This window comes from Sylvia atricapilla, chromosome 14 (genome assembly GCF_009819655.1).
Source record: "Sylvia atricapilla isolate bSylAtr1 chromosome 14, bSylAtr1.pri, whole genome shotgun sequence".
NCBI classification, from domain to species: Eukaryota; Metazoa; Chordata; class Aves; order Passeriformes; family Sylviidae; genus Sylvia; species Sylvia atricapilla.
The window spans coordinates 16,034,939-16,058,710 of NC_089153.1; the positions used below are offsets into that span (position 1 = coordinate 16,034,939).

A 23,772-nucleotide genomic window follows, 5' to 3' on the forward strand; every position below is an offset into this window, starting at 1 on the left:
AAAACTTGTTATATGGGTGCTTTATAGGAGAACAAAGTGAGGGCTTGGTGAGCAAAGTGTCCCCTGGGTAACTTATGAATTAAAAGCCTTTCCATTTTGAATTAAAAAGATGAAGCTTTATTGCTGCAAATGACTTACAAGAGCCACTCTTTTAAAAGCAAACAACAGAAAGGAAAAATCGAGGTGATTATGCTGCCTCCAAAGGCACGAGGCCAGTTCCATTAGCTGTGGATCCGACCCAACAGGCTTTAATACATCTGCAAGTACCAACAAGAGGCAGCTCAGCTCTGCTTAACATTCAATCACAGCCTGTGCTGCTTTAGAGAGAGTGAAACATTGCACAGAGAAAATTGTGTGAGTGAAGCTTTGCACTTCCTTGATTATTATTTTTTTTTTCAGCATTCAGTGGTCTGGCTATAAGACTCAATGCACTTCCCAACAGGCAAGAAACTTTGCTTTCACTCAGCTGAAAGTTCTTTCCTGCTCCTCCATCCTGCTCAGTCTCTGGCTACAGTGGCCACACCAGCATTAAATATCTTTCATTTCACCTCAAATGCTGACAGATTTCTTGTGGGGTGGCAGAGGTAAGTGCAGAGTGGGGTTAGAGACAGAGATGCAGTGTGAGAAATCCTCCAGGCCCAATGGGAACTGCAATTACAGCCTGTAATTAACACCAGGGGTATCTCCATGTGGTGGCTTATGGAAATATTGTCAAGCATTTTGCTCCAAAGCCAAGGATCAGTTGAGGTTTCTACTCTGTAAATCTTTTTTTCCTTCAGTATATCTTGGTTTGAAGAATGAACTTTCAGCAGGTGTACCCCACGAAAATTTAGGCATGTGAATATTCTCTGTGACTTCCACCTTTAGAGATTTTCTGCATAACAATTCATTTTCTTCTTCTCTCCAAAAATCAGTCAAAAAAAAACCAAAAAAAACAAACCAAACTGAACAAATCCCTTCAGCTGATTACTCTGTTAGTGCTCACAAAGGGCAAAAATAAAATAGAGTGGGGAGGCTTTTCATGACTTTGTAAAAGAGTATCTATGTGTGTAAAACTAACATAAAACAAGAATGTAAGGAATGGTCCATTTCTCATTAAAAAAAAAAAAAAAAAAAAAAAAAAAAATTGATGTTCTTTTCTTTGCTTTGTTAGGTGGTCCCTAAGCCAGTAAAGAGCATTCTGGTGAAATCAAAATAGATTTTTCTTGTGTGTTTTAAACATGGACATGACATTTTTGGGCCCTTGCCTGTACAAAAAAAATAAGGAATTAGCTGGGACTTCTTACAAAACCCCCAGAGTCCTGCCCAGACAGAGGAAACCTTTGCAGGGTTGATAGCAAAACCTGGGGCTGTGATCAGACAGATCTGTTCCCTGGCAGCTGAGCCACAAATCCCCACTCAGTTCATCCTCACAGCTCCTGATTGTCACTGATGATCACAAACGGCTCCATCAATCTGCCTCGTGCAGCCTGGGAGAGCCACTGGGACAGATGTGACCTGTCCTCTTCCCAGAAACTCTCAGAAGAAGGATTTCGGAGCTCAGGCAGAGAGATGAGCAGCACCATTTCTCACCTGCCTGCATGCACACCACGAGTGGGAGCCTGAAGCCACCCAGGTGTGAGTTTGCATCAAGGCCAGGCAGGGCTGGGCAGGGTGTTTTTATGGGAAAGGAGAATCTGTCACCTTCTGCATTGCACTGGAAAATATTCAGCCTCCAAAGAGGCAGCTTTGGCTCCACACTCAAATCGTTCAGTCTGGAGGACACTTAGATGTGTCTCAGTGAGACACCCTGCAGGAACTTGCCCACTGCATCCAAAAGGAAAGGAGATTGTCTGGTGACAGCTGGGAACTCCAAAAGGGAGGAAATATTTCTCCAAATCAGTCCCTGAGGACTGAAATCAACCTTTTCCTAATGCCAGCTCTCCAAGCCCTCTCTGAGTACAAGGTTCAAGAGAAAACCCCAGTTCCAGCCCATCTGCTGGTGCCACTCCCTCCTCCCCTGCGCCTGCCAGGCACAATTCTGCTTTTCCTCCGCTTTGTCCCTTGTTCTCCCGGATCCTGAAAACAGCATCAGAGCGCCGGCAGCAATTCCCGGCAGAGGGAGAAGTCCCCGAGTACAGCCCCGGAGCAGCGCTGCCATTACCGGGGTAATGGGATCCTCCAGCGGCGGCTCCGATAAGCGATGGGATGTGGCAGTTGCCATGGGGACGCCGGTGCGGAGAGGATTTTTAAAAAGCAGAGCAGTCCTTTCACCAGGAGTTACTCCTGCCCCGTGGGAACTCGACGATTCAAGGAGACTTTCAAATGTATTTACCTATGAATGGGTACAACGGCAAGCCCTAGCCGGTTTTTTCTGGGATTTCTTTGCAGGAAGAACTATCAGCATAAAGCAGCAGCCTACAGGTGGAAGCAGAACATCCCAGGAGGAGTTGGCAGGGGTGGGAAGTTTGGGAAGGGGGAGCAGAAATGGCACATTTGGGGCTCCGTGTGTGCAGCAAAGTGTGGATTTCCTGGGGATTTGATGGCTCAAATCCCTTCCAGTGGGGAAATCAGGGCAGCATCTTCTATTTAGCAAAGCTGTTACCGACAGGAAATTATTCCCTGGCCCAGAACAATCTTAATTAAGAGCCAAACGTTTCGGATATTGGCTTGGGTTTGATCACCGAACAATTCTTGCATCACGGTGTTTTGTAGGGTGTGGCTGGGGACAAAGCGACTTTGTTCTGAATTAAGTCGGAGGAAAACAATCCTTCCAGCAGGAGCATTTCAACAACAGAAACATTTGAATGGGTTCCACTACATTTTAAGGACCTGATGAAAAGTGTGGGCAATAATTACATCACTGGTCCCTGGATCTGTGTGTGTCAGAGCAGTTTCAGCGTGGAGGGAGGAGAGGGATGATCTAGTGATAAGGAATAATTGTCACTGCACACTCAGCAGGGACAGATGACACAGCCAGTGACTCGAAAATGCATCTTGCCAAACTGCAGCAAGAAGAATGAAGTTCTCAGTCTTCATCAATACTTGCAGATGATTTCTCCAGGTAGATAAATTGCTTGCAGAAAACATCTTTAATATCTCGATTTCTCCCCCGTACACCCACTCCCAACTTATTCTGTTAATGACAAGTACTGACTTTAATTATTCCAACTCTGAAAATATAAACTTTTTAAAGTTCCATGAGAAGGAAAGAACTGTGGAAGACCTAAGAAGTCAGGTAATTATGGCAGATAACTACTGCCCAGCTAATAGTCAATAAATCATTACCTTCCTGAAAACAATTAATAGTCCCTGAAAATAATTAATAATTAATGGCAGTGGTGAGAAACAGCTCAGACTGGTGTTAGAGAGAGACCAGTTTGTGTAAAACCAGTAAGGGGCCAGCAGTTCCAGGTGTCCACCCAATGCTCTGTAAGCCTACACAGAAAGGCCACTCCAGCACCTTTTCTGGTGCCATCTAAATAAATCAATGCTGCTGGGTGATTTCTGTGCTGTCTGGACTGGGGTTGGAGGAGAAAAGGAGTCACTGGAAACCCTGTTCTCCTGTTCTCTCCCCACAAGGCTTCATTTGGTGGGGAATCTGCTTAAAAAGCAAAAGGGATTCACTCTGTTTTCAGGACTGACAGAAATAAGGACAGAATGATTCCTCACATATGAGATTGTTCTTAAGAGCTGTAAGATGGGCTGTCACTGGTGAGAAGGAGCAGGAAGCCTCAGAGGCAGAGGGTTAGAGCTGTCACCCCACAGAGGAATCACAGACACGTTTACAAACCCTCTCTAAGGCCCATCAGTGCTGTGACAGGATGGCCAAGCCCAGGAACAGGAGCTCCCTTCAAACCACTGCAAACGAAAGGCAAAGAGCAGCCCCCCTTCCCCCTCAGCCTGGGAAACCTCAGCAAAACAAGATCTCTGCAGCTCAAAAACTTCCTAGAGGAACACACTCCAAAGGTAGAAGCAGTCTGGAGAAGGCAAGGTCTATAAATCACCACCTGTCAGCTTAGAAAAATGTTCTCTTTGCTCCTCTGTGGAGGAGTAAAATGAGCAAAGAATTTTCTTTTCTGTACGGATGGCTCAGCCATAAGCTTGTTTTAACATCAATTTCTTGTAACCCATCTACACACAAGTATTTAAACAGTTTTTATGAAGGATGCACGGGCTGAGTCATGCAGCTGAAGAATCAGCCTAATTGGTCAAACCTCCAGGACACGGTGTGCTGAGCTGGAGAGAATCATAATCTCATCTATTAGGGGATGTGACAAGAGGCAGCAGCTATCTCAGGTTCCTGGAAGAGCTGGTGTGAAATAAGAACCGTTGCCTAGGGACAGTCTCTTCTTTATGATAATTAAAAGAGCTCAGATCTGGGCTATTCTGGATGGATGAGAAATATGCAAGCATAAGCTTAAATTCTGGCTTGGGCTTGTTCATGTGAGAAAGTTGTCTAATAATTCATTAGTTTCTTCAATAAAAGATACCCAAAAGGCAAGAGAAAGGACATCTGTGGATTTGGCTGGCAGGTTCATGTGGCCTCCAATTTTTTTCCAGATATCCTGGTCTTCTGTAGGACAAAATCACAGAATCTCAGCCTCTTTCCCCAGGCAGCAGCCCCAGGACAGGAGGAAATGGCCTCAGGCTGGGCCAGGGGAGGCTCAGGGGGGACAGCAGCAGGAATTTCTCCATGGAAAGGGCGCTCAGGAATGGGAACTGCCCGGGGAGGTTTGGATCCCCATCCCTGGAGTGTCCCAGGAAGGGCTGGAGGTGGCTCTGGGCTGGGGACAAGGTGGGGACTGGTCACAGCTTGGATTCAGTGATCTTGGAGGGGTTTTCCACCCTCCAAAAAGCAAAAGAGGATATGATGATCACAGTTACAGCCATCTTTTTTTCAAGCTTTTAAAAATGTAGCCAAACTGAGATCATAAAAGTTAAGTATTTACTGTGATTTCCTCTTACAACAAAAACCCAAATGTAAGATGATTTCATCAGTACCAGATAATAGGGCAGCTTAGAACCAGAGGGCAGGGTTTTTAATAACTTCACTCAAAATACGCACTGGGACAAAAATGTGGTGCAATAAAAAGTACAAAAGGTAATAAATATTAGCTATTATCTCGGCTCATTTTGTCAGGGAATAATCCTACAAATGTAATGGGATACATGGAAGCCTTATGAAAAGCAGGCAGAGAGAGGCTTAGAGCTTTATCCAGTATTAGAGCAGAGGCTGCCTGGTGAATAAGTTGACATTGAAGAGTAGAGAATGAAAATCATCTGGATTTTAGGGAAAGGAAAGAGCTCAAAAATGAAACTGTGATGCTGCCAGGCTCTGTAGGAAGGGGCCCAGCTCCCACCTCTGCCAGGGCTCCCAGCTGGAGCTGCGAGAGTGAGGGGAAAACTGCACCAACAGCAGGATGGGAAGAGGGAAAAATGCACGAAAGGAGAATTTGAATGCAACAGCAAGTCGGGAATTTGAATAGGAAAAACGAGATACTCAGCAGAAGGAGCAGATAAAACAGGATTTATCCACGAGCTATATATTAACTGGCTGTGTAAGGAGATGTTCTTTTTTCAAATAAGAAAGCCAGATCTTTCCGTGGTTTTACTCTGCCTTTCACACCCTCCAGGGCTGAGTGTTAAATACTCACTGAGGCAGCAGCATTTACAACACCAACAAGGCCATTTACTGCGGGTTAAAGCCATCAGTCCAGGAGACTCGGAATTTATTGCTGGTTCTCAGGCACATGGGCTCTGATTTGTGTGTGACACCGGAAATGTCTGCTCTGGTTTCCAACACCGGGATCTAACCGTGGTTAATTCACTTTACTCTGGTACAATAGACAGTTACCACTGGTGGTTAAGAGCTGCTACACACAATAAGCTCAGGGAAGAATTCAGTAAATATCAACAGCAGGTAAGAAATTTTAGATCAAACTGAAAAAAAAAAACCTCACCCAAAATCAAACCCAAGAACCATAAACATTTATTCCCACAAGTTTTAAGAATAAATTATGCTTTGGAAGGAGCAGGAATGTCACCAGGCACTGCCCACTTTCTCTGTTTTCTCCTCAAAATGATTGCTATTCCCTCTGACTTTGAAAATGAGCAATCAGATCTCACATTTCTATCACTGCCATGCTCTGTGGTTTAGAAAAAGCACCAGGTCTTCCCAGTGAAAAGGGAGGAAAAACTGGCAGCTACACATTTGGAGTCTAATTTTAGGAGGAACTGAGCCATTCTAATGTGCTGCAGTCAACAGGAACCGACTGCACTCAATAATTCATGAGTTTCTTTCCATGTTTGAGTAGAGCCTGTTGAAAATTTCCCAAGGAAACATTTTCCATCAGAAAATTCCAATTCCTGTGAAGCAAAACTGCTCACAGGACAGGATATGCTTGGATACTTCTCTAATGCTTTTTTTTTCCCTGTGCATTTTGAAATAGTTTTTAATCTGTAGTAATATAATAATTATAACAAAGTATTTTAAATATGAAAAGGGCTGTCTGGCTATGAGACAAAAGGAATTTTAAAAGGCTAAACAAAATGTTTTAATCAGTCTTCACTGGGATTTTTAATTTCATTTTTAACACCAGTGTTTGAGAAGAAAAAAGAGTCAAACTTGGTTTATTTTCAGTTTGAGCTGGAATGTATTTTTATCCTTTTCTTGGGAAAGAAAAGCATTTTCTACTTGAGTTGTAGCTAAGAAGGTATTTTCATGCCTGTCCTAAAAAAAACCCTTTACACTCATGCAGATAAACCTCTCTTTGACCCTGGTGATGAGTGGAGTGTTAAATTTGTTATGTCTTTCCTGTCACTTTGATTCAGTTATTTTAAAATGAGTGGCATTTGCATCAGAAGGCAGCAGAACAACCATTTCTTACCTTTAGTCTTTCTGTTACCCCATCAGTGAAACTGACTGTGAATTCAGCAATTTTGGGCACTCTGAGTTTTCCTTTGTTCTTCTGGTCAGGCTGATATTCTGTTCTTGTTTTCACAATTACCTGGAAGATAACAACAGTTTTCAGGCTTCTGCCCACAGCAGAGATTTTTGGGTTGTTATCAAAGCTTTTCTATAGAAACCATCCCCTGGACCTACACAAGCATCATAAATGAACACAAACCCCTCACCCCCTCAGGAATAAGAGAGGCAGATAAATCAGCAGATACACAGAACTAGGACAGTGAGCTTATCACACTGAGCCTTAAAATAGCTGACAGCAAAATGTTTGACACCCACTTTTGTTTAGGAGTATTTAATTTTTATATCATGCTCAACAGGCAGGAGAACAGCCCAAGCCAGAGAAAAGCCTCACTAATTAAAAGCTCTGTCCAAACAAGTTCTGCTGAAGCCAGTTTAAATTTAGGCAATTTGGTATCTCAGTTCATTCAGGCTCCAGATTATTAATATTTATCTTGTATTATCACTTTGGCTTTTCCCCTAAGATCTGTGTCTGATTAATCCAGGTCCTACTAATCTTATAAAATGAGGTGCAGAAGACCCTTGCACTTTCTGGCTCCTCATTTTGAGCTGCAGCCTGGTGGAAATGAAAAACTCCAGGAGTGGAGGCTGCTGCAGATGAGAGTGACAAGAGTGATCCTAAAGCTCTTCGTTAGAAACAAAACCGTGGCGAAGGATTGGAACAGATTAAGTGATGCACAGGGTTGAGTTCTCAGCTAATCAAGGACTTATTTCCAAATGAAGACAGCAAAGTCTGCTTTGGACCAAAGAGAACCCCAGGTATTTAATCCTCCTGCATTTAATGCATGTGGAAATCAGAGCCAGAGAAAAGCAGTGAGGAGTCATAAGCCAATTTTCTGGATTCAAATGCAAATCATTAAAGGCTGATGAATATTTACACCCTCCAGCGAATCCCTCTCAATAGTATTTATTACAGGAGCATTTGCAATATTAATACTTGGCGAGAAGAAGGGACAAAAAGCCACTCAAGTCCATTTCTATGAGGGTTGGGAGCTCAGGATTAGTGATGACACAACACAGAAAATGAGAAATGATCCACGAGGAGAAACTGGGCAGGTTTGGGGTGAATCCTGACCCTGCTCTGAACCCCATTTGTTGAATCAAACCCCATTTTCCCCATCCTGTCCAACACACTGTGGGCAAAATTAAGCAAAGCTCTCTCTGCAGCCAAGACAAAGTGGCACAGGTCTGCTCTGAGCTCCAAACAAGCAATAAACTCATTTTCCCCCTCAGAAGGAGGCAAATGCACCCAGCCTCATGCAGCTGGCCAGCCTTCAGTCTTCTCCCTGGCCTTTTGTAATGCCAGTACAGTAAATTACAGAGCATCAGCCAGCAGCACCTGCCAGCCAGTGTTTGGAAATGGCTCTTTCTGTTTTCAGACAATATCCAATTCTCCCAAATTCATGCTTCCTGCTTGGTATCAATCTTAGCTGCAGACAATTTTTTAAAATTTATGTGAGAGGTTTTCCACAAACTGTAACGTTGCGTCTTAATGAAACACCATGGAGAAAGAATATAAGAAAAAAAAATCAAATTAAAAACTTCCCTTGTTTCTAGCTATAATTTAATTTTCTTCATCATCAACACCAATTTGGTTATGGTTATTTTTTTAACTGTTCCATTGCACCAACGAGCATGAAAGTTTGAATCATGCAGTCTTGTAGGGATACAGAGTCTGAAAATTAACCCCACAGCCCTTCCCTTCATCAATCACCAGATTCAGGTCCAGCAGCAATTCTGTCACATCTGGGAATAAACAAGCAAGTTCAGGCCCCAGCCACATCAGAAGGTATTTGAAACACAGTTTTCTGTCTGTGCCAGCAGTGAAAGTGTGCACAGAGTCACCCTGGGCAGCGTTTTGCTCAGGTATTAAAAAACTTTGGTAGAAGAGAGAAGGAGCACCTTTGCTAAAGGGCTTTTAGCATGGCAGAAGTTAAAAACCTGCTCTCCAGAAGTGTCTTTGTCAGACACCCGCTGGAATTACTCAGCAGAAGAAAGGGCAGGCAGCGAAGTCTCCTTTTTTAGAGGAGAGCACAGAAATCAAATGACAAAGGTCAAACAGAAAACTGAAAACCTGCAGTCGGGGGGACCATTCAGTATGGTGGCAGCAATGATAAAAATGCAATTTTGCTGAGGGCATGGGGTGTACACTGAGAAGAACAGAGCTCCTTCTTGCTCAGTCCCCCACAGGCAAAATAAATCAGCCTAAGCATGGATCTCACTCTTGCAGAGTTAAAAGTGCAAATTTAGAAAAGGAACAATCAATCTTCTAAAGAAATCTTTCTTCATTTTTAGCCTTTTTCTTTTGCTTTTTCTGTTTTCATATTCCAGCTTTTCTGATTTGAGTTGGGTGGGAAAGATTTGCCTTCCCCCGTTCCCTGCCATCACTCCTTTTTCACCTCCTTTTTCCATTTTATCAGAGAGAAGAAAAAAAAAAATAAAAAATATTCCTGGCGGTGAAGTCTTCCAGAAATTCCACCCAAATTGCTGTTGAACACGCAGTAATAAAAGCCTCCTGACTCGGCAGTCGGGGCGATGATCAGCGCTCGTTTATCAGCCGCTGCCCCCGAGCAGTCGCAGGCAGCCCAGATCCCACTGTTCCCGTGCAAACAAGGAACATCCATCTCACACCACGACAGCTTTCCTGGGAGAGCTGCCGCCGTGTGCTACAGCCCACAGCAACAGAACGAGCCCCGACCCCTCTCCTTGGGTGTTCTGCAGCGGAGCTGGCTTGGGAATTGTGGGTTGGAAACAGGGAAAAGGAAACTGGGGTCCTGGGGAGGCTCCAGTTCCATCTCCGCCTTCTCTCCTCGGGGATGTTGGAAAAGAGTTGCTCTAACGGGGAACTTCCACATGGATTTAGCTCAGGGAATCTCCCTGCAGATTATCTTGCTCCTGTGGTCTGTTCCTCAAGTTTCCACACCGTTTCCCAGAGATACAGCGCCTTGAAGCTGAGGGAAGGGAGCTGTCCATTGCATGTGTGGTAAAGGAGACATCAATAAATTACCCGGGACTTTCTTCATTTTACATCCAAAATAAAGCTCTTCGTTCTTTGAAACTTCCTAGATGGGGTTTGCAGAGTGGTTGTGAGAACATGAGAGGAGGGAAAAGGGCTTCCGTGGACCAGCAAAAAAGTCACATCTACTTACAGGAACCCACACTGAAGTTCTCACAGCTTCCTCCTTAACCAGGCTTGTTTAGAATTTGAGCTAATTAACCACCGATTCAGCAAAGCACTTAAGCTTTTCCTTAATGCAAGTAGTCCTGCTAACATCAGGGGACGAGCCGGATATTTCAAGTTAAGTGTGCATTTAAAGGCTTTGGCCCATCGGAGCTGGCTTCAGGCTCCTTCCCACAGCCAGCTCCAGCACGGACACTTGGGGATCCTGGGGAATTCTTCATCAAGTGCTCAGGGGCTCTGCACACAGCAGGACCCCAGCATCCCATAGTACTCATGGAAAAGTAGGGGAAAAAAAGACAAAAAAGGAATCTTAACGATGTGCTGAGTCCCACTTGGTGGCTGAGTCAGGAGTTCCCACCACTTGGTTCACTGCTTACAAGGCAATGTTTTCTCAGACTTTCATCAATGAGAGAGAATGGCAGCTCCAGCAGATTCTCCATATAAACACCACATTTTTGGGGTTAGGGACTAGCAAAGGATATCAGGGTGGGAAGGCAGTCAGACAACTTATGGAAAATGGCAGCTCTCTGCAGAATTGTCCCCCTCAGCCATCCCAGGTCAGCAGATGCAGTAACATCCCATGTTTGGAAAGGTTTTGACACTCTGTTCTCTTCCTTGGATCTTCTGGATGCTCACTGCAGTCCCTCAGACACTTCTGAAGAGCTCAGAGCAGCCTGCAGGGAATGGCCCGAGGAAATTGTGAAAGCCCAGCACAAGAGGACCACGAGCCACATCCATCACTCTGCTCCACACAAGATGTTTCTAATGATGCTGTTTGCTAATACATTTATTGAGCCCCAAACAGAAATGCTCTTATTATTCCAGGCTTAATGCCAGTGCCACGGCTGGGATCAATAGGAAATCTTTCCTCAGCTCTAATGGATGCAGGACCATGCACCCTCTCTGTAGCGATGCTTTGGAAAATTATAGGTGTGCTGAGGTGAGAAACAACAGATGAGAGTCTGCCTACACCAGCAGGAAATCCATCATCGACAACCTTGAGAAGGTAAACAGTGGGAGGCTGCTGGGAAATCCAGGGATTTGGGCTGCTGAAAGGGAAAAGAAAGCAAGCTTCTAACCAAGTGGGCTATATTAAAAGCATTTGCTGTGAGGAGGAAGGAGCAGAGTAGATGTGAAATGTGACAAATTGAAAAATATCCCATTAAGCACGGAACCTTGAAAAGGATTTTCCAGCAAAGGGATGAAGTAAGTGTTTCAGAAAATGAACTGATATGAATTCTGAGCCTTGTCTCCAACTGGCTAAATGTAACATCATTTATTGCCACTTTATATTTGCGTTTGAGCTCTATGGTTTTCCCTGAAGAAATGAGTAATAATATTTAACATAACTGGCATTGTGAAAACTTTAAATTATTCATTTGGAAAAGGACATGCAGCCCTGCTGTAATTCCCACTCCACTGCCACGGTGCATGTAATATATTGTGGTTCAGGTGCTGCAAAGCGCAGACCATAAAAATTTAAAATACTACTTCCTGGGATTATTAATAATGAAGAGTCTCTCAGTCGGAGTGGCTGCCAGATTGACAGAAGTGATAAACAAAATGTGTCGCTGCTACCAAGGAGAAAGGTTCCCTCCAAGTTCAAAGCCGGACTTTGTAGTCCCACAAAATGGTTGTAAAACCCCCACCCGTTTCCAGGCGGATTAGTCAGGCTGCCTTTTAAATGAAAATGAGACTCAGCTTCCTTCCTTTCCACACCTTTCTCCATTCCCCGCAGAAACAGAAGGGAAAATACCAACTTCTCACTGGCACCAATGTCGTGGTTTCCTTTGTTACCCACCAAAGCATCAGCTCAGCAGGACCTCAGGGTGCAGCAGGGCACAGGTGACAGCAAAAGGTGTCCCCAGGCTAAAGCTGGCACTGAACCTGCTGGGACTGGGGCAGGTTCTCCCCTCCTCGTGTGCTCCAAGCCAAGCAATGGCCAGAATCCTCCACCTGCACACACAATTCTCCAGCTAAATCCTCACACAGAGCCAGCTCCAAGGAGCCAATGAGATGTGCACTTTGCCAACAGCAGCTGAAGTTAAAATAGTCTAGCATTAAAAGAATAGAGGAGAAGAGATGGGGAAATCATGTCTGAGGGCTTAAAACAATCTCTGGCCTTGCAGGCTTAGGATGAAACATTTATAGGCATGAGCAGCTCCATGCAGCATCTCCTGTACCTCCTCCTGACTGTTGCCCTGGCTACTGCCAGAAACAGGATAAAGTGCACAAATCTCAAATTACCTGGCAATCCTCATGCTGCAAATTCCCAGATTTTAGAGAATCAGGTCTTTAAAGCTTCCCCAAATGGTTACAGCTATCTCCCATCCTACAGGAATGGCAGCTCTGCTTCCAAATCTACAGGATGGACACATCTCAGCAGGCAGACTTCCCAAAGGCTGGGATGAAAATTGGCATTTGGGATGGAGGTAACGGCATCCTAGTCATTATTTGAATATATAAAGTGCCTGAAATATCAAGCAGCAAAGTAAAAATATCAGGTTTGTTGTTTGTTTGGGTTTTTTTGGGTTTTTTTTTTGTTTGTTTTTTTTTTTTTTTTAAATCTGCCTAGGATCAAATCTGTAGCCCCTGGAGAAAGCCAGGGTCAGTGCTGTACTATTTTTTTACCCTGTATCAGCTCATCTAATGGGTGTTGTGCTGGAAATGAGTTTCACAGAGGGAGGTAGGAAAAAAGTAGTCTCCTGACTCAGTGCCAGGAGGATATTCCAGGCATAAGGAACATGGCAAAAGGACAAAGACAGCAAATGTAATCAGCCCTGGCATCACCAGTGAAAGGCAGCACAGAATGCAAAGGCTGCACTGGGAGCTGAAAGCAGCTGAGAAGGGCAAGGCACAGCCCCAGGAACAAAAGGGGCCTGGAATCTATTCAGCCAAGCCTCCCTGCCAACCCCTGGGTGCCCACAACCACCAGGAACCCACAGGAGGTGGGGTGAGAAAAATTGATTTCAGTAGCTTCATCCATGAGAGGGTTTAGCAAAGCAGACAAAAGAATCAATCACAAATTGGCCAGGGTGAATGAACTGATTTCCCTTCAGCGTCCTGATTTACAGCAGCCAAGACTCCTGCCCCGTTCTCCTTTCCAGCCCAGTAAGGAACTGGTATGTGGGGTTCAGTTGTCAGCCTTGCTGAAATCACTGCCACCCCCAGCAGTGGGATTTCACGGTAGAAAAAAAGAACAGGCTCAGCCAAAGCCTCCACAGCCCAGCACCCATTCCCTGAGTCCGTTCCTGCTGTTTCTGCAGGATGCAGCTCCAGGAATTGCAGTGCAGACATAGCTGGGCTTAAGAGAGGTAATGGAGCTCACAAACCCAGGCAGCTTTAAAGCCCCTAATTCAGGCACTGACGGCAGAGCAGTTAAGGAGGGAGATTTGTGCCCGGGCTACACAAATCCTGGGATGTTCAGAGTGAAGCTCTGCTGCAGCAGCTCATTCTCTGGATGATGGGAGGCTGCTGGAAGCTGCTCCAGGTCCCTGTGAGCACCCTGTGAACAGCTCTAGTGGAGGAGTTGGTGTGTGAGAGGAAGGCCAGCACAGAGGGACATCCAAACAGGAGCAGGAACTGCCAAGGACCTGAGCGGGGCTGTCCAAAAGGTGCAAACAGCATCAAGGAGGCTCCTCAAACGCTGCTATGAAAAGATTTATTACAGCCTAATGAGCCTAATGAGCAGGGGTTGTGTTCAGTTCTAATATACACCCGGAGGACAAAGGAATTTGCACAGTGTAGGAGGGGGATGAGAAGAAGGCTCAGACTTTGCTATTCGTGGAGGGATGAGGCAGAGTATCCCAAGCGGAGAAAGGAAAGGATGGGGGAAAGGCAAGACAGCCTGTTTATTTTTATTTGTTATCCCCTTCCTTTGTTTTATCCATGTTTTCTTTCCCTTTGCATCCTCCTCCTCCCTCCCCCTGCCTCATCCCTATCCCTGCCCCATCCCTCCTTTTGCCATTTGCTCCATCCCTCCTTTTGCCATTTGCTCCATCCCAGCCTCACCAGCAGAGGAGCAGCAGCCGCCTGTCCCCGGCAGAGCTCCCGCGGCTGCCCAGGAATGCTCAGCCGGGAATGCTGAGCTGCCTCCAGCCCCAGCACGAGCAGCAGCTCCCAAAAAGCAGCCCCACGCTGCCCTGACAGCTCAGAGGGCTGCACAGAGGGCAGCCTGACACCGGGATCCAGCACGCAGCTCCAAGCAGTCCCCGAGGTACAGGAGCACTCATCCAGCTACTCTGAATTATTCCTGCTCAGCTGGCCAGGACTAAACGTTATTTTCTGTTAAACCAACAGGGACAGGCTGTGAACACCAGGGACCCCCCCTGATCTCCAGGAACTCTGTGTAAATGCCTAGAGAGGGCTGTGGCTGGGGGCAGAGTGCAGGGGGGGAAGAGCATTTGAAAAGAGCTGTTACATCCATTTTTTTTTTCTTTCCGGCGCTGGTGGCAGGAATTTGCCACTAGAGAAATTAATTCTCGAGCCTCCTGATGCATTTAAAATAAAGAACAATGGACCACATGATAAGCCTTCTGCAGCCTTCACCACAAAAGAGGTGCCAGATGTTTTTTACAGCCTGACAAGAGCTTTCATGCACTTTTGTGTTACGTAAAATTAGGATTTTACTGCCAGAACAGAGGTCTTTCCTGCTAAATTATACGGAAGCGAGCCAAGAGACCAAGGGGTCCCCAGTTGTTGGTCTCATTTAACATTTCAGTGAACAGAATGGTCCCTGAAAAGCTGCACATCTTTCAGCATTATCATTGCAGGGACACAATCACAGCTGAAGCTGTTTGTCTATGCCTTGGAAAACAAGGCAACAGCTTCTCTTTTTCTCTTTGGTCTTGAAAGATAAAAGACTTCTGTTGGGTTTGGTTTGGGTTTTTTTTTATTATTATTTTTTGAATCAGAAGAAATGAAATTCAGAAACATAAAAAGCCAGGTCAAGGGCTTGTCATTGTTGATGGGGCTATTATTGCTGTTACATGGACGGGTGTCACCAAAAAGGCCACGCAAAAATGATTTAGGAGCACCTGACTGTGCCTTTTGCTCCAGCAAGGGAACAGGGGACAAGGGAAATGCTTGAAGACTGCCAGTAAATTTAAATGCACAGCAGGCTCAGCACCTTAGGGGGACAATTCCTGTCCTGGGTCTGTTTGTCTCCCTGCAGCCACACAAGTGCTGACAGAAGGAGGAGAATGCTGATGCTGCAGGAGCAGCACGAGCAGGGGACATCCTCCTTTGGTGGGAGAAGGAATTAAGACATTCCAGTGGCCTGCAGTTTTAAAAAAGAAGGGTTGCCAAGCTGGAGCCTCCTGAAGTCCTGCCTGCATTTTTCCAACAGCAGCGAGGTGGAACTCAGAGAGAGCTGCTAAGCTCCCAGGGCTTTGGAAAACAAGCCTGTTGGGAAAGCACACCCAAAAGGACAGACAGGAAAGTTAAGCACACCTTTAATAAGAGTTTTCCTTTCTCACCCTCCATAGGATTTCTTCAAGGAATTATCTGAAAAGAGCTGGATTTCAGGGGTTACATCACATCAGCAAAAGCCTCGTTTTTATATTCTCTCTGCATCCTTTCTCTGACAGAAGAGCCAGACACAAAAAACACTTGGCAAGAGATGATGGAAAGCACTGGTGAAACATCTACATAGGTTAACGCTGAGAGTCACGTTGAGTGACTCTCAAAGTGATTCAGCTACAAAAATGACCTCAAAATGGAAAAAGAAAACAAGAATTCAAGGTCCTTAAGTCACAATTTTCAGTCTGCAGATTCACAGGCTTTGTGGGGTGCTTTTAAGGATACAAAAAACAATAGGTTTGATGTTCTTCAACTTGCATGCAAATATCTAAGACTCAACTGAAACAAAAAGCCTATAAAGGAACAGAACATGTCAATACACACCAGGTGAAGGCATTACTGTAGGGACAGCAGCTGGGCTGCCAGCACAAGCCTTGTGCACTCTTGGATCACTACCCAAAGCTGTTACTACTCCTCCTCCAGAAGGAGCAAGGACAAAGCCCTGAGCTGCACCCAAACCTCCCTGCCCTGGTTTTGATGCACTCTGGATTGCCCTGACCCCAAGGTTAGATCCAGGTCAAAAGCTCAGAATTTCCTCAATGAAGATCCTTTCTGACAGCAAAGAGAAGCCCAGAAAGGGGAATCTTTAGCAGGGTTGGGGGTTTTTTTAGGTTTCACTTACAGAGGGCTGGCCGGCAGCGCTGCTCCCTGTGGCTGCTGGCAGAGGGACGGCAGGAAAGCCCCGAGGCTGCAGAGCCCCGCGGAGCCGGGAGCTGTCCTCACAGCCCACACCCGGCTCTGCTCGCTCCTGCAGCATCCCAGCAGGCACAGCAAGCGCCTCGCCTCATGGTCTCATTCTCCCGGGCTAAAAATCAACTGCTCGCAGGTTTTAGGAAGAATCGGGGGGAAAAAAGTCAATTTTTGGTGTTTTCTTAACCAAGCCTGCTGAGAGCAAGGCAAGTCCAAAGAAGAATATACCCTGAATGACTTGAAATCCATGTCCACCCCTCCTCAGGGTAACAGCCTGCCTGAATTCAGCAGCAGCTTTGCTTTCTCAAGAACAAAGCTGCAATTTGGCGCTCTCACCTAACCTCATCCTCAGCTCTTTACCAGCAGCCCTTTAAGCAGCCCTGGGGTGAACTCACCCCTCCAGAAGCCCTTTTATGGAGAGCAAAGGAAACAGGTCATGAATTATTTTATCACTTTTATCATCAATAACCTCTCCTCCTCCTGGGGAAGGGATTTCCAGCCCGTTGACTCCAGGCCTGCAGCACGGAGGAGATGAACCACAGCCTGCAGAAATCAATAGCTCCGGCTCTAATGAGTTCTGAATCACGCTCAGCACACCTGGAGATACATCCCACACTTCCAGCAAAGAAAATTATGGATGTTGGTAGATGCATTGGCAGTAATACATGCTAATGAAGGTAATGTAACCTAACAACACGTGAATTATTGATGTGGGCATGTTTCAACAGAAGAATCAGCAAGGATTCACACCACACCGACGCACGCCAGTGTTTGTTCACCAACAGGCAGCTGGAACTGTGGCAGTGCTGAGAAGCGCACTTGATCAGCTTGAAAAGTGATCTTTGTTGGGTAATCCGCGTCTCACCTGCTCCCCGAGTCATTTAAATGCCACGTTGTCGTGTGACACTGGGTGATCTCAACGAGCCCTTTGTACTGCCATCAAAGGAGCCACTTATACACACCTACAGTTCCCTCTGAGCTTTTCCGACATTTGTGACAAATCATATGGCTTTGCCCGAATTATTTTGCTTAATCTTATTTATCAGAGTCACAGATAAGGGCTGGCTTAGTCTCTGATTCACGACAATGCACAGAAGTCCAACTGCCCTGAACGCAGCCAAGCTGCTCCTGATTGCCACGAGGCACGTGGAAAATGGAACCAGTTCCTTTGTCTGGCACCGCTCTGGTTCCCAGGATGTCAAGGCAGTTGACTCAGCTCTATCCTAAAATAAACACGGTTTGTCTACCTAGAGAGGTTTAGCACATCCATCACCATGTTCTCCTAATGTACTAAGGGAAAATTCATTTTGTACCACGGTAAAAGCAGGATATATGTTCAATAACCATCAGCGTTAATTTTGCTGTTATTCCATTATCCTGCGAGATCTAATCATTCCGTCTGTACTTTGGGGTGGGCTGGCTCCACCTCTGTGGTATCTGGGAACTACATTGCAGACAGGCTTTGTTTTGGTGAGGGCTGTTGGGGAATACGGATTTTTACAGTCTCATCATGTCCTCACCAGGTTACACTGATATGTATCATCCCCACAGGGATGTAGACAAAAGATTTTCTAGTTCACGCTGCAGCCAAAAAAAAAAAAAATCCCGACACAACCCGCAGCCAATCGCACATTCCCGGGCGTTTTAGTGCTGCATTCAGGTGTGTGAAGAGTTGAGAGGGCAGGAGAGAACAATGTCCCCTCCCTGGGGCCAAATGAGTCCCTGGGCTGTCCCCCAGGAACTCAGCCACTGTCCCCAGAGAAATCAGCATCCTCAGTGCCCAAATCAGCTCTGCAAAGCCACACAGAAAAAAAAAAAAATAGCTTAACTGAGATAATTAAAACAGCTGCTTATTTCGCTAGAGTTATCACATTACCTCCTCTCAAAGCAGGCCATTAATCTTACTGATAATAACATATTGCACACTGCTCCTCAGTTTCCCCAGCGCTTGCAAGGGAAACACACCAAGCTTTTTTTTTTTTTTTTTTTTTTTTTTTTTTTTTTTTTCCCCCACTTGTATTTATGAATATTTGGGGTTCATTTTTGAGAAGAGAAGGCGCTGGGGGTTCTGCTGCGTGCTTATTTGCCACGTTAAAACAGATAAACACACAGCGAAAGATAACCCCTTTTTATTTATTGAATAAACGTGCCACAATTCCTATCACCAGAGCCCAGCGACAACCGAGGGGCACGTACGTGTGCGCAACCATGCAGGAGCACATTCTGATTTTGGTTTTTTTTACCTTTTCCGGAGCCGGGAACTGCAGGTGATTTACTTCCAAAGGCGTGATCAAAGGAACTGTCTGAAAACCATCTTCGTTGGATGGTTGTTTGTTGTTCTTGTCGTTCAAATTACTCCCCAGCTTCACCATCCTTGCACCCGGCTTTCCAGACCTGAAACCGGGGGAGATGAGCAATGTCACCGGGGCGGTGGGAAGGGGACAATTCCTGCCTTGCCCTGCTCTTGGCTTCAGCCGTCGGTCCCTGGGTTTCAGGGAATGTCACTTCACCAAAGCGTCTGCCTTACACAGACGCCCCACAAACAGCCTCTAAACAGCCTTTAAACCCCACAAACAGCATCTAAACCCCACAAACAGCCTTTAAACCCCACAAACAGCATCTAAACCCCACAAACAGCATCTAAACCCCACAAACAGCCTTTAAACCCCACAAACAGCCTTTAAACCCCACAAACAGCCTTTAAACCTCACAAACAGCCTCTAAACCCCACAAACAGCATCTAAACCCCACAAACAGCATCTAAACCCCTCGCTGTCAGCCCAAACACAGCACATCCCGAAGCGCCGGGAGAGCCACCAGCACTGGTGGGAATGCCACCAAGGCGACTGGGAATGTCACCAGTGCTGGCAGGAGAGCCACCAGCACCACCGGGAATGTCACCAGCACCCCCGGGAATGTCACCAGCACTCCCGGGAATGTCACCAGCACCCCCGGGAATGTCACCAGCACCCCCGGGAATGTCACCAGCACCCCCGGGAATGTCACCAGCACCACCGGGAATGTCACCAGCACCGCCACCACCGCGGACACGCAGCGGGACACGGGGACACGGAGCGTCTCTCACTGACCTCAGGAGAGGTTTTGATACCCTTCTCCCATTTTCGCAGCCCCTCTGAGGGTTCGGACCCTCCTCCCCTGCCCATCCCGGAGCCCTCAGGGAGCCTCCCTTCCCATCTCGCCGGGAGCGCGGCCGCCGGAGCTCCGAGCGGGGGCTGTGCGGGCACGGCTCCGTTACTTACTGCCAAGCAGGCGGCGAGAGGCGGCGGCGGGGCCGGTGTGGAGCCCGCGGCGTCCGCGGGGGGAGCGGTGCTGAAGGGACAGCGCTGCGCCGGCTGCGGCTCCGCCGGAGACTGAGGCGGGCGGGGCGGCGGCTCCTTCCCCCGCCCTCAGCGCCGCCGCCCTCAGCGCCCCCTGGCGGCCGCGCCGCGCCCGCAGCGCCCCCTGCCGGCCGAGGGAGCGGCCGCGTCCCCGCGCCTGAGGGGACACCAGCGACATTTCCACGGCACGGCCCCGGCACGCGTGAGGTAATCCTGAGTGGCGTCACCGGGGATAGGAGCGCTCTCGCCGCGGTCTGGCCCTCGGTGGGTGGTGAGCGCTGTGTGGCCTCACTGGGGTGTCACACAGTGACATAGCACTGTGGAATGGTTTGGGATGGAGGGACCTTAAAGATCGCCTGGTTCCCCCTCTGCCACAGGGAGGGACACCTTCCACTGCCCCAGGTGGCTCCAGCCTGGGCTTGGACACTGCCAGGGATCCAGCCTCAGCTGCTCTGGGCACCCTGTGCCAGGGCCTCAACACCCTCACAGGGAATAATTTCTGGCCATATCTGAACCTAAATTTCCCCTCTTTCAGTATGAAGCCATTTACCCTTGTCCCGTCACTCCAGTTCCTGATGCAGAGTCCCTCTCCTGCTTCCTTGCAGCCCCTTCAGGCACTGGAAGGTGCGGTGGGTTCTCCACACAACCTTCTCCAGGCTGAACAGCCCTAATTTTGGGAAGGTTTCCCAATCCCTTTGTCAGCTTCCTGGCCCTCGGCCGCTGTCCCCTGTGCCCACCCCAATACGTGGCAGGAGCCGGCTGGGGGTGGGTCACAAGAGCAGCCCCAGGTTGCACCAAAGCAGGTTTAGATTGGATATTAGGAAGAATTTCTTCCCTGGAAGGATGGTCAGGCAGAGGCTGTTCAGGGCAGCAATGGAATCACCATCCCTGGAAGCGTTCAACAACAATGTAAACGTGGCATTTACAGTCGAACAGAGGACCTGGCAGTGCTGAGTTAATTATTGGACTCAGTGATCTTGGAGGTCTTTCCCAGCCTTAGGGATTCTGTGATTCTCAGACGCTGGGGTGACAGGGCAGGACCACAGCCACCCTCTCCTGCAGCAGGAGGCTGAGCGCTCCTCTTGGAGACACGGGATACTTTGGGATGACTTCAGCCTGATTTGTTTATAAATTTAGAATTTGCCTCCAGAGCTCGCAACTTGGCATTTTTCACGAGACCTAAATATACTCCTTGAAGGCGTGAACTGTTTCCATAATAAAGCCTTTGAGAATTGACTTGTGAAAACTCATTTAAAGCTGTATTTTGGCAGAGTGAGGGGAAGTGCTGACTGCAGTGGTAGAGCTTGTTCACAGTACAGTGGGAAGAGCTGAGAGGAAGGGAGTAGAGAAGGGCAGCTAAAACTACCTGCTACTAACATCACCTTACACGGCCCATTAAAGATCTTGTTTCCAACAGTTTCACCAGTTTTTCATGCTTGGGTTGGAATTTTCTCTATCACATTTCTGCCTCAGGCCAAACTTCTACAGTAAAATTAAGCCAAGACTTTTTTTTCTGGGTTTAAGAATAAAATTGTGCCACAGATACAACTTAACCTTGAACAACTTTTTCTTGGAGTGTTACGAATTTTTGGCAAGTGGTTTTTTGATGTTCTCAGAATATCTGGGGGAAAAAATCAATCACATCTGAAGGTTTGGGGAGTTCACATTCAGGAAATTCAAGAATGATTTCTTAAGCAGTGATCCTCTTGGATCTGATCCATCTGAGGTGTGTTACACTGCAACTCCATGAAAATGGCATTTGGGTTTTCCACCTTTGTCTGGTAATTACCAACTTGAGGGCTCTGTTGAAAAGCAAAGTGATGTCTTTCATAGCTTTCAAATGCATCCTGTGATCTAAAAAGCAAATAATTTTCATCCATGTCAACACTGGCAATGAATATCCTGCTTAGCCAAAGTATGACATTAATGACACCTAAGCTGAGGCTCTGACTTCAGAGAGGTCTTAAGCAACACTTGACAAACACAGTGATGTGAAATCTCCAGAGTCACCTGGGCAAACCCATGGGAACTGGGGTTGCATCATGAAAAAATAAGATTGCCAATGAGGTTACCTCTGCTCAGTTGAACTCACAGAGTTTGATATATTAACCTTTTTTGGTTAGGCCTGAGTGTTTTTCATGGTAACAAACCTAAAAGGCAATAAGAGGAATCCCCTTCCTTCTTGTGCATTGCTCCCACTGTAAAACACCTTTCCTGTGTTTTTTTGTGTAGCTGCAAATCTCCTGATAACAAGCAGAGCTCAGCTCTGCTGGAGATATTCCATGTGATCCAGAGAACCCAGCTCAGCATGGCCAGCACTCCAGCACTGGCACCAGGAGCCACTTTTCCCCCAAAAGCTTTCCAGTTCTGCAAGAACCTGTGAAAAATGAGCAGATGCTCCTTTTACCTTTTGACTTTTCAGGGTGGAAGCACATTTTAAGCAACGTTTTTCAGTGGCACCATCTGAGAATTTTGGCAGTGTGGTGGAGGGAGATGAGCAGAGAGATAATGCAAAGCCTCCCTTGGAATTACATCCAGTAACTTCCATTTCCTCCACGAGGCTGAACCAGCCCTGTGACTACTTAAGGGTCAGTGTGGCCTATTTTATATTGAAAATACTTCTTTCCAAAATCCCTCTCTCACAAACAAACGAACAAACAGACTACCAGGAGTAAATTTACTTAGCAGGATGCTTCATGGCAAAAAAACAGATGTCTGAAGTTGCCAGCAAGATCCCAAAAAGTGAACATTCTGTGGGGACAAGAGTAAAACAAGCCCAAGTGAGTATGAGGAATCAGAGTAACACACAGATTTTCTTACAGAGCCAATTCAGAGGCTGACATTTCCGCCCACACAGCACAGCTCAGTGACAGGCAATAAGACACGGCAGCGATATGAGCAACATGAGACTCCAGAGGAATAAACAATATAGTTCTTCTGTCAACAAAAAAAATATATGCCTCTCTTTATTCCTTTCCTAAGTCTCCCACAATTATCAATGCACTGGGTTTGTGTGGCAGGGATGGCTTCTGTGAGAAGCTGCTGGAAGCTTCCTCCATGTCCCACAGAGCAGCTCCAAGGGGGTAACACCTCTGGAAAACAGAAGTTTAAGATTTAAGAATGGGGAGGTAAAACTGCCCAGCTGCATGATATGTGAGAGGAACAGCTCTGCAGACACCAAGGATGGGGGAGAAGGAGGGGAAGGAAATTCTCCAGGTGCCAGAGCTGAGATTCTCCTGAAGCCCAAGGTGAAGCCCAAGTGAAGCTGAGCCCAGGAAGAAAGGAGGGTAACAGGGCTTGGGTACAAACATTTCACTGTATTGCCAATTCTGCAGCTTGCAAACAAAACATCAGTCACAGCACAAGTTCAGCCTCTCCCCACTTCAAGCCTGAACACATAAATCAACTTCTCTTCAATGTTAATGAATATTATTCTACTCACTTGCTCCTTGATCTATGAAACACTTATTGTCTCACTTCATAAAATACCTTTCCTGCACACCAAGCACTTTTCTCTATAACGTTCCTGCTCATTAGTACAAGGAACAATATTTTATCTGGTTTCATATATTGAAAATCTTGGACCAGGCTTTCAATGAAAGCACTGGAAAATGCATGAACGGGAAGTAGGGGTTACTAAGAGAAACTACAAAACTTAAAGGCACTGAATGAGGACAAAGTTTGAGGAAGTCACGACTGTCATGACAGGGCAATGCTAGGAGTAACATCATCCACCTCAGACTGTCCTACCAAAAGATCGTGTTTGTTTCTCAAACATTCACCTGAGTTCACGTCAAAATTAGTCCAACACAGCCCTGAAAACCAGTACAGTGTTCTTTTTCTTGGGAGATCACAGAAAACGTAGCACCATACTCAAAATTTTTTACCCTTTCTGTAGCTGAAGGAATTTAAATACAAGGAGGTGTAAAATGTGACCACGTCCATTCTAAGCTGGTTTAACTACTCGTGGCCACTGCTGTGAGGAGTTCATCCATTCCACAGAGTTCCACCAGCGC

General features: G+C 46.5%; 1 protein-coding gene across 1 annotated transcript in view; it reads right to left on the bottom strand.

The window, feature by feature from the left end:
- LOC136367599 (neuronal vesicle trafficking-associated protein 2-like) overlaps window positions 1-19,750 on the bottom strand; it is a 30,076-nt gene extending 10,326 nt beyond the window's left edge. Inside the window, exons 1-3 of the mRNA XM_066329364.1 lie at window positions 19,679-19,750; window positions 18,662-18,812; window positions 6,870-6,989 (exon numbers count right to left, since the gene is read on the bottom strand). Coding sequence (XP_066185461.1) covers window positions 6,870-6,989; window positions 18,662-18,790 — 249 coding nt within the window. The 5' untranslated portion in view covers window positions 18,791-18,812; window positions 19,679-19,750. The remainder of the gene's footprint in view (window positions 1-6,869; window positions 6,990-18,661; window positions 18,813-19,678) is intronic.
- Between the last annotated feature and the right edge of the window lie 4,022 nt (window positions 19,751-23,772).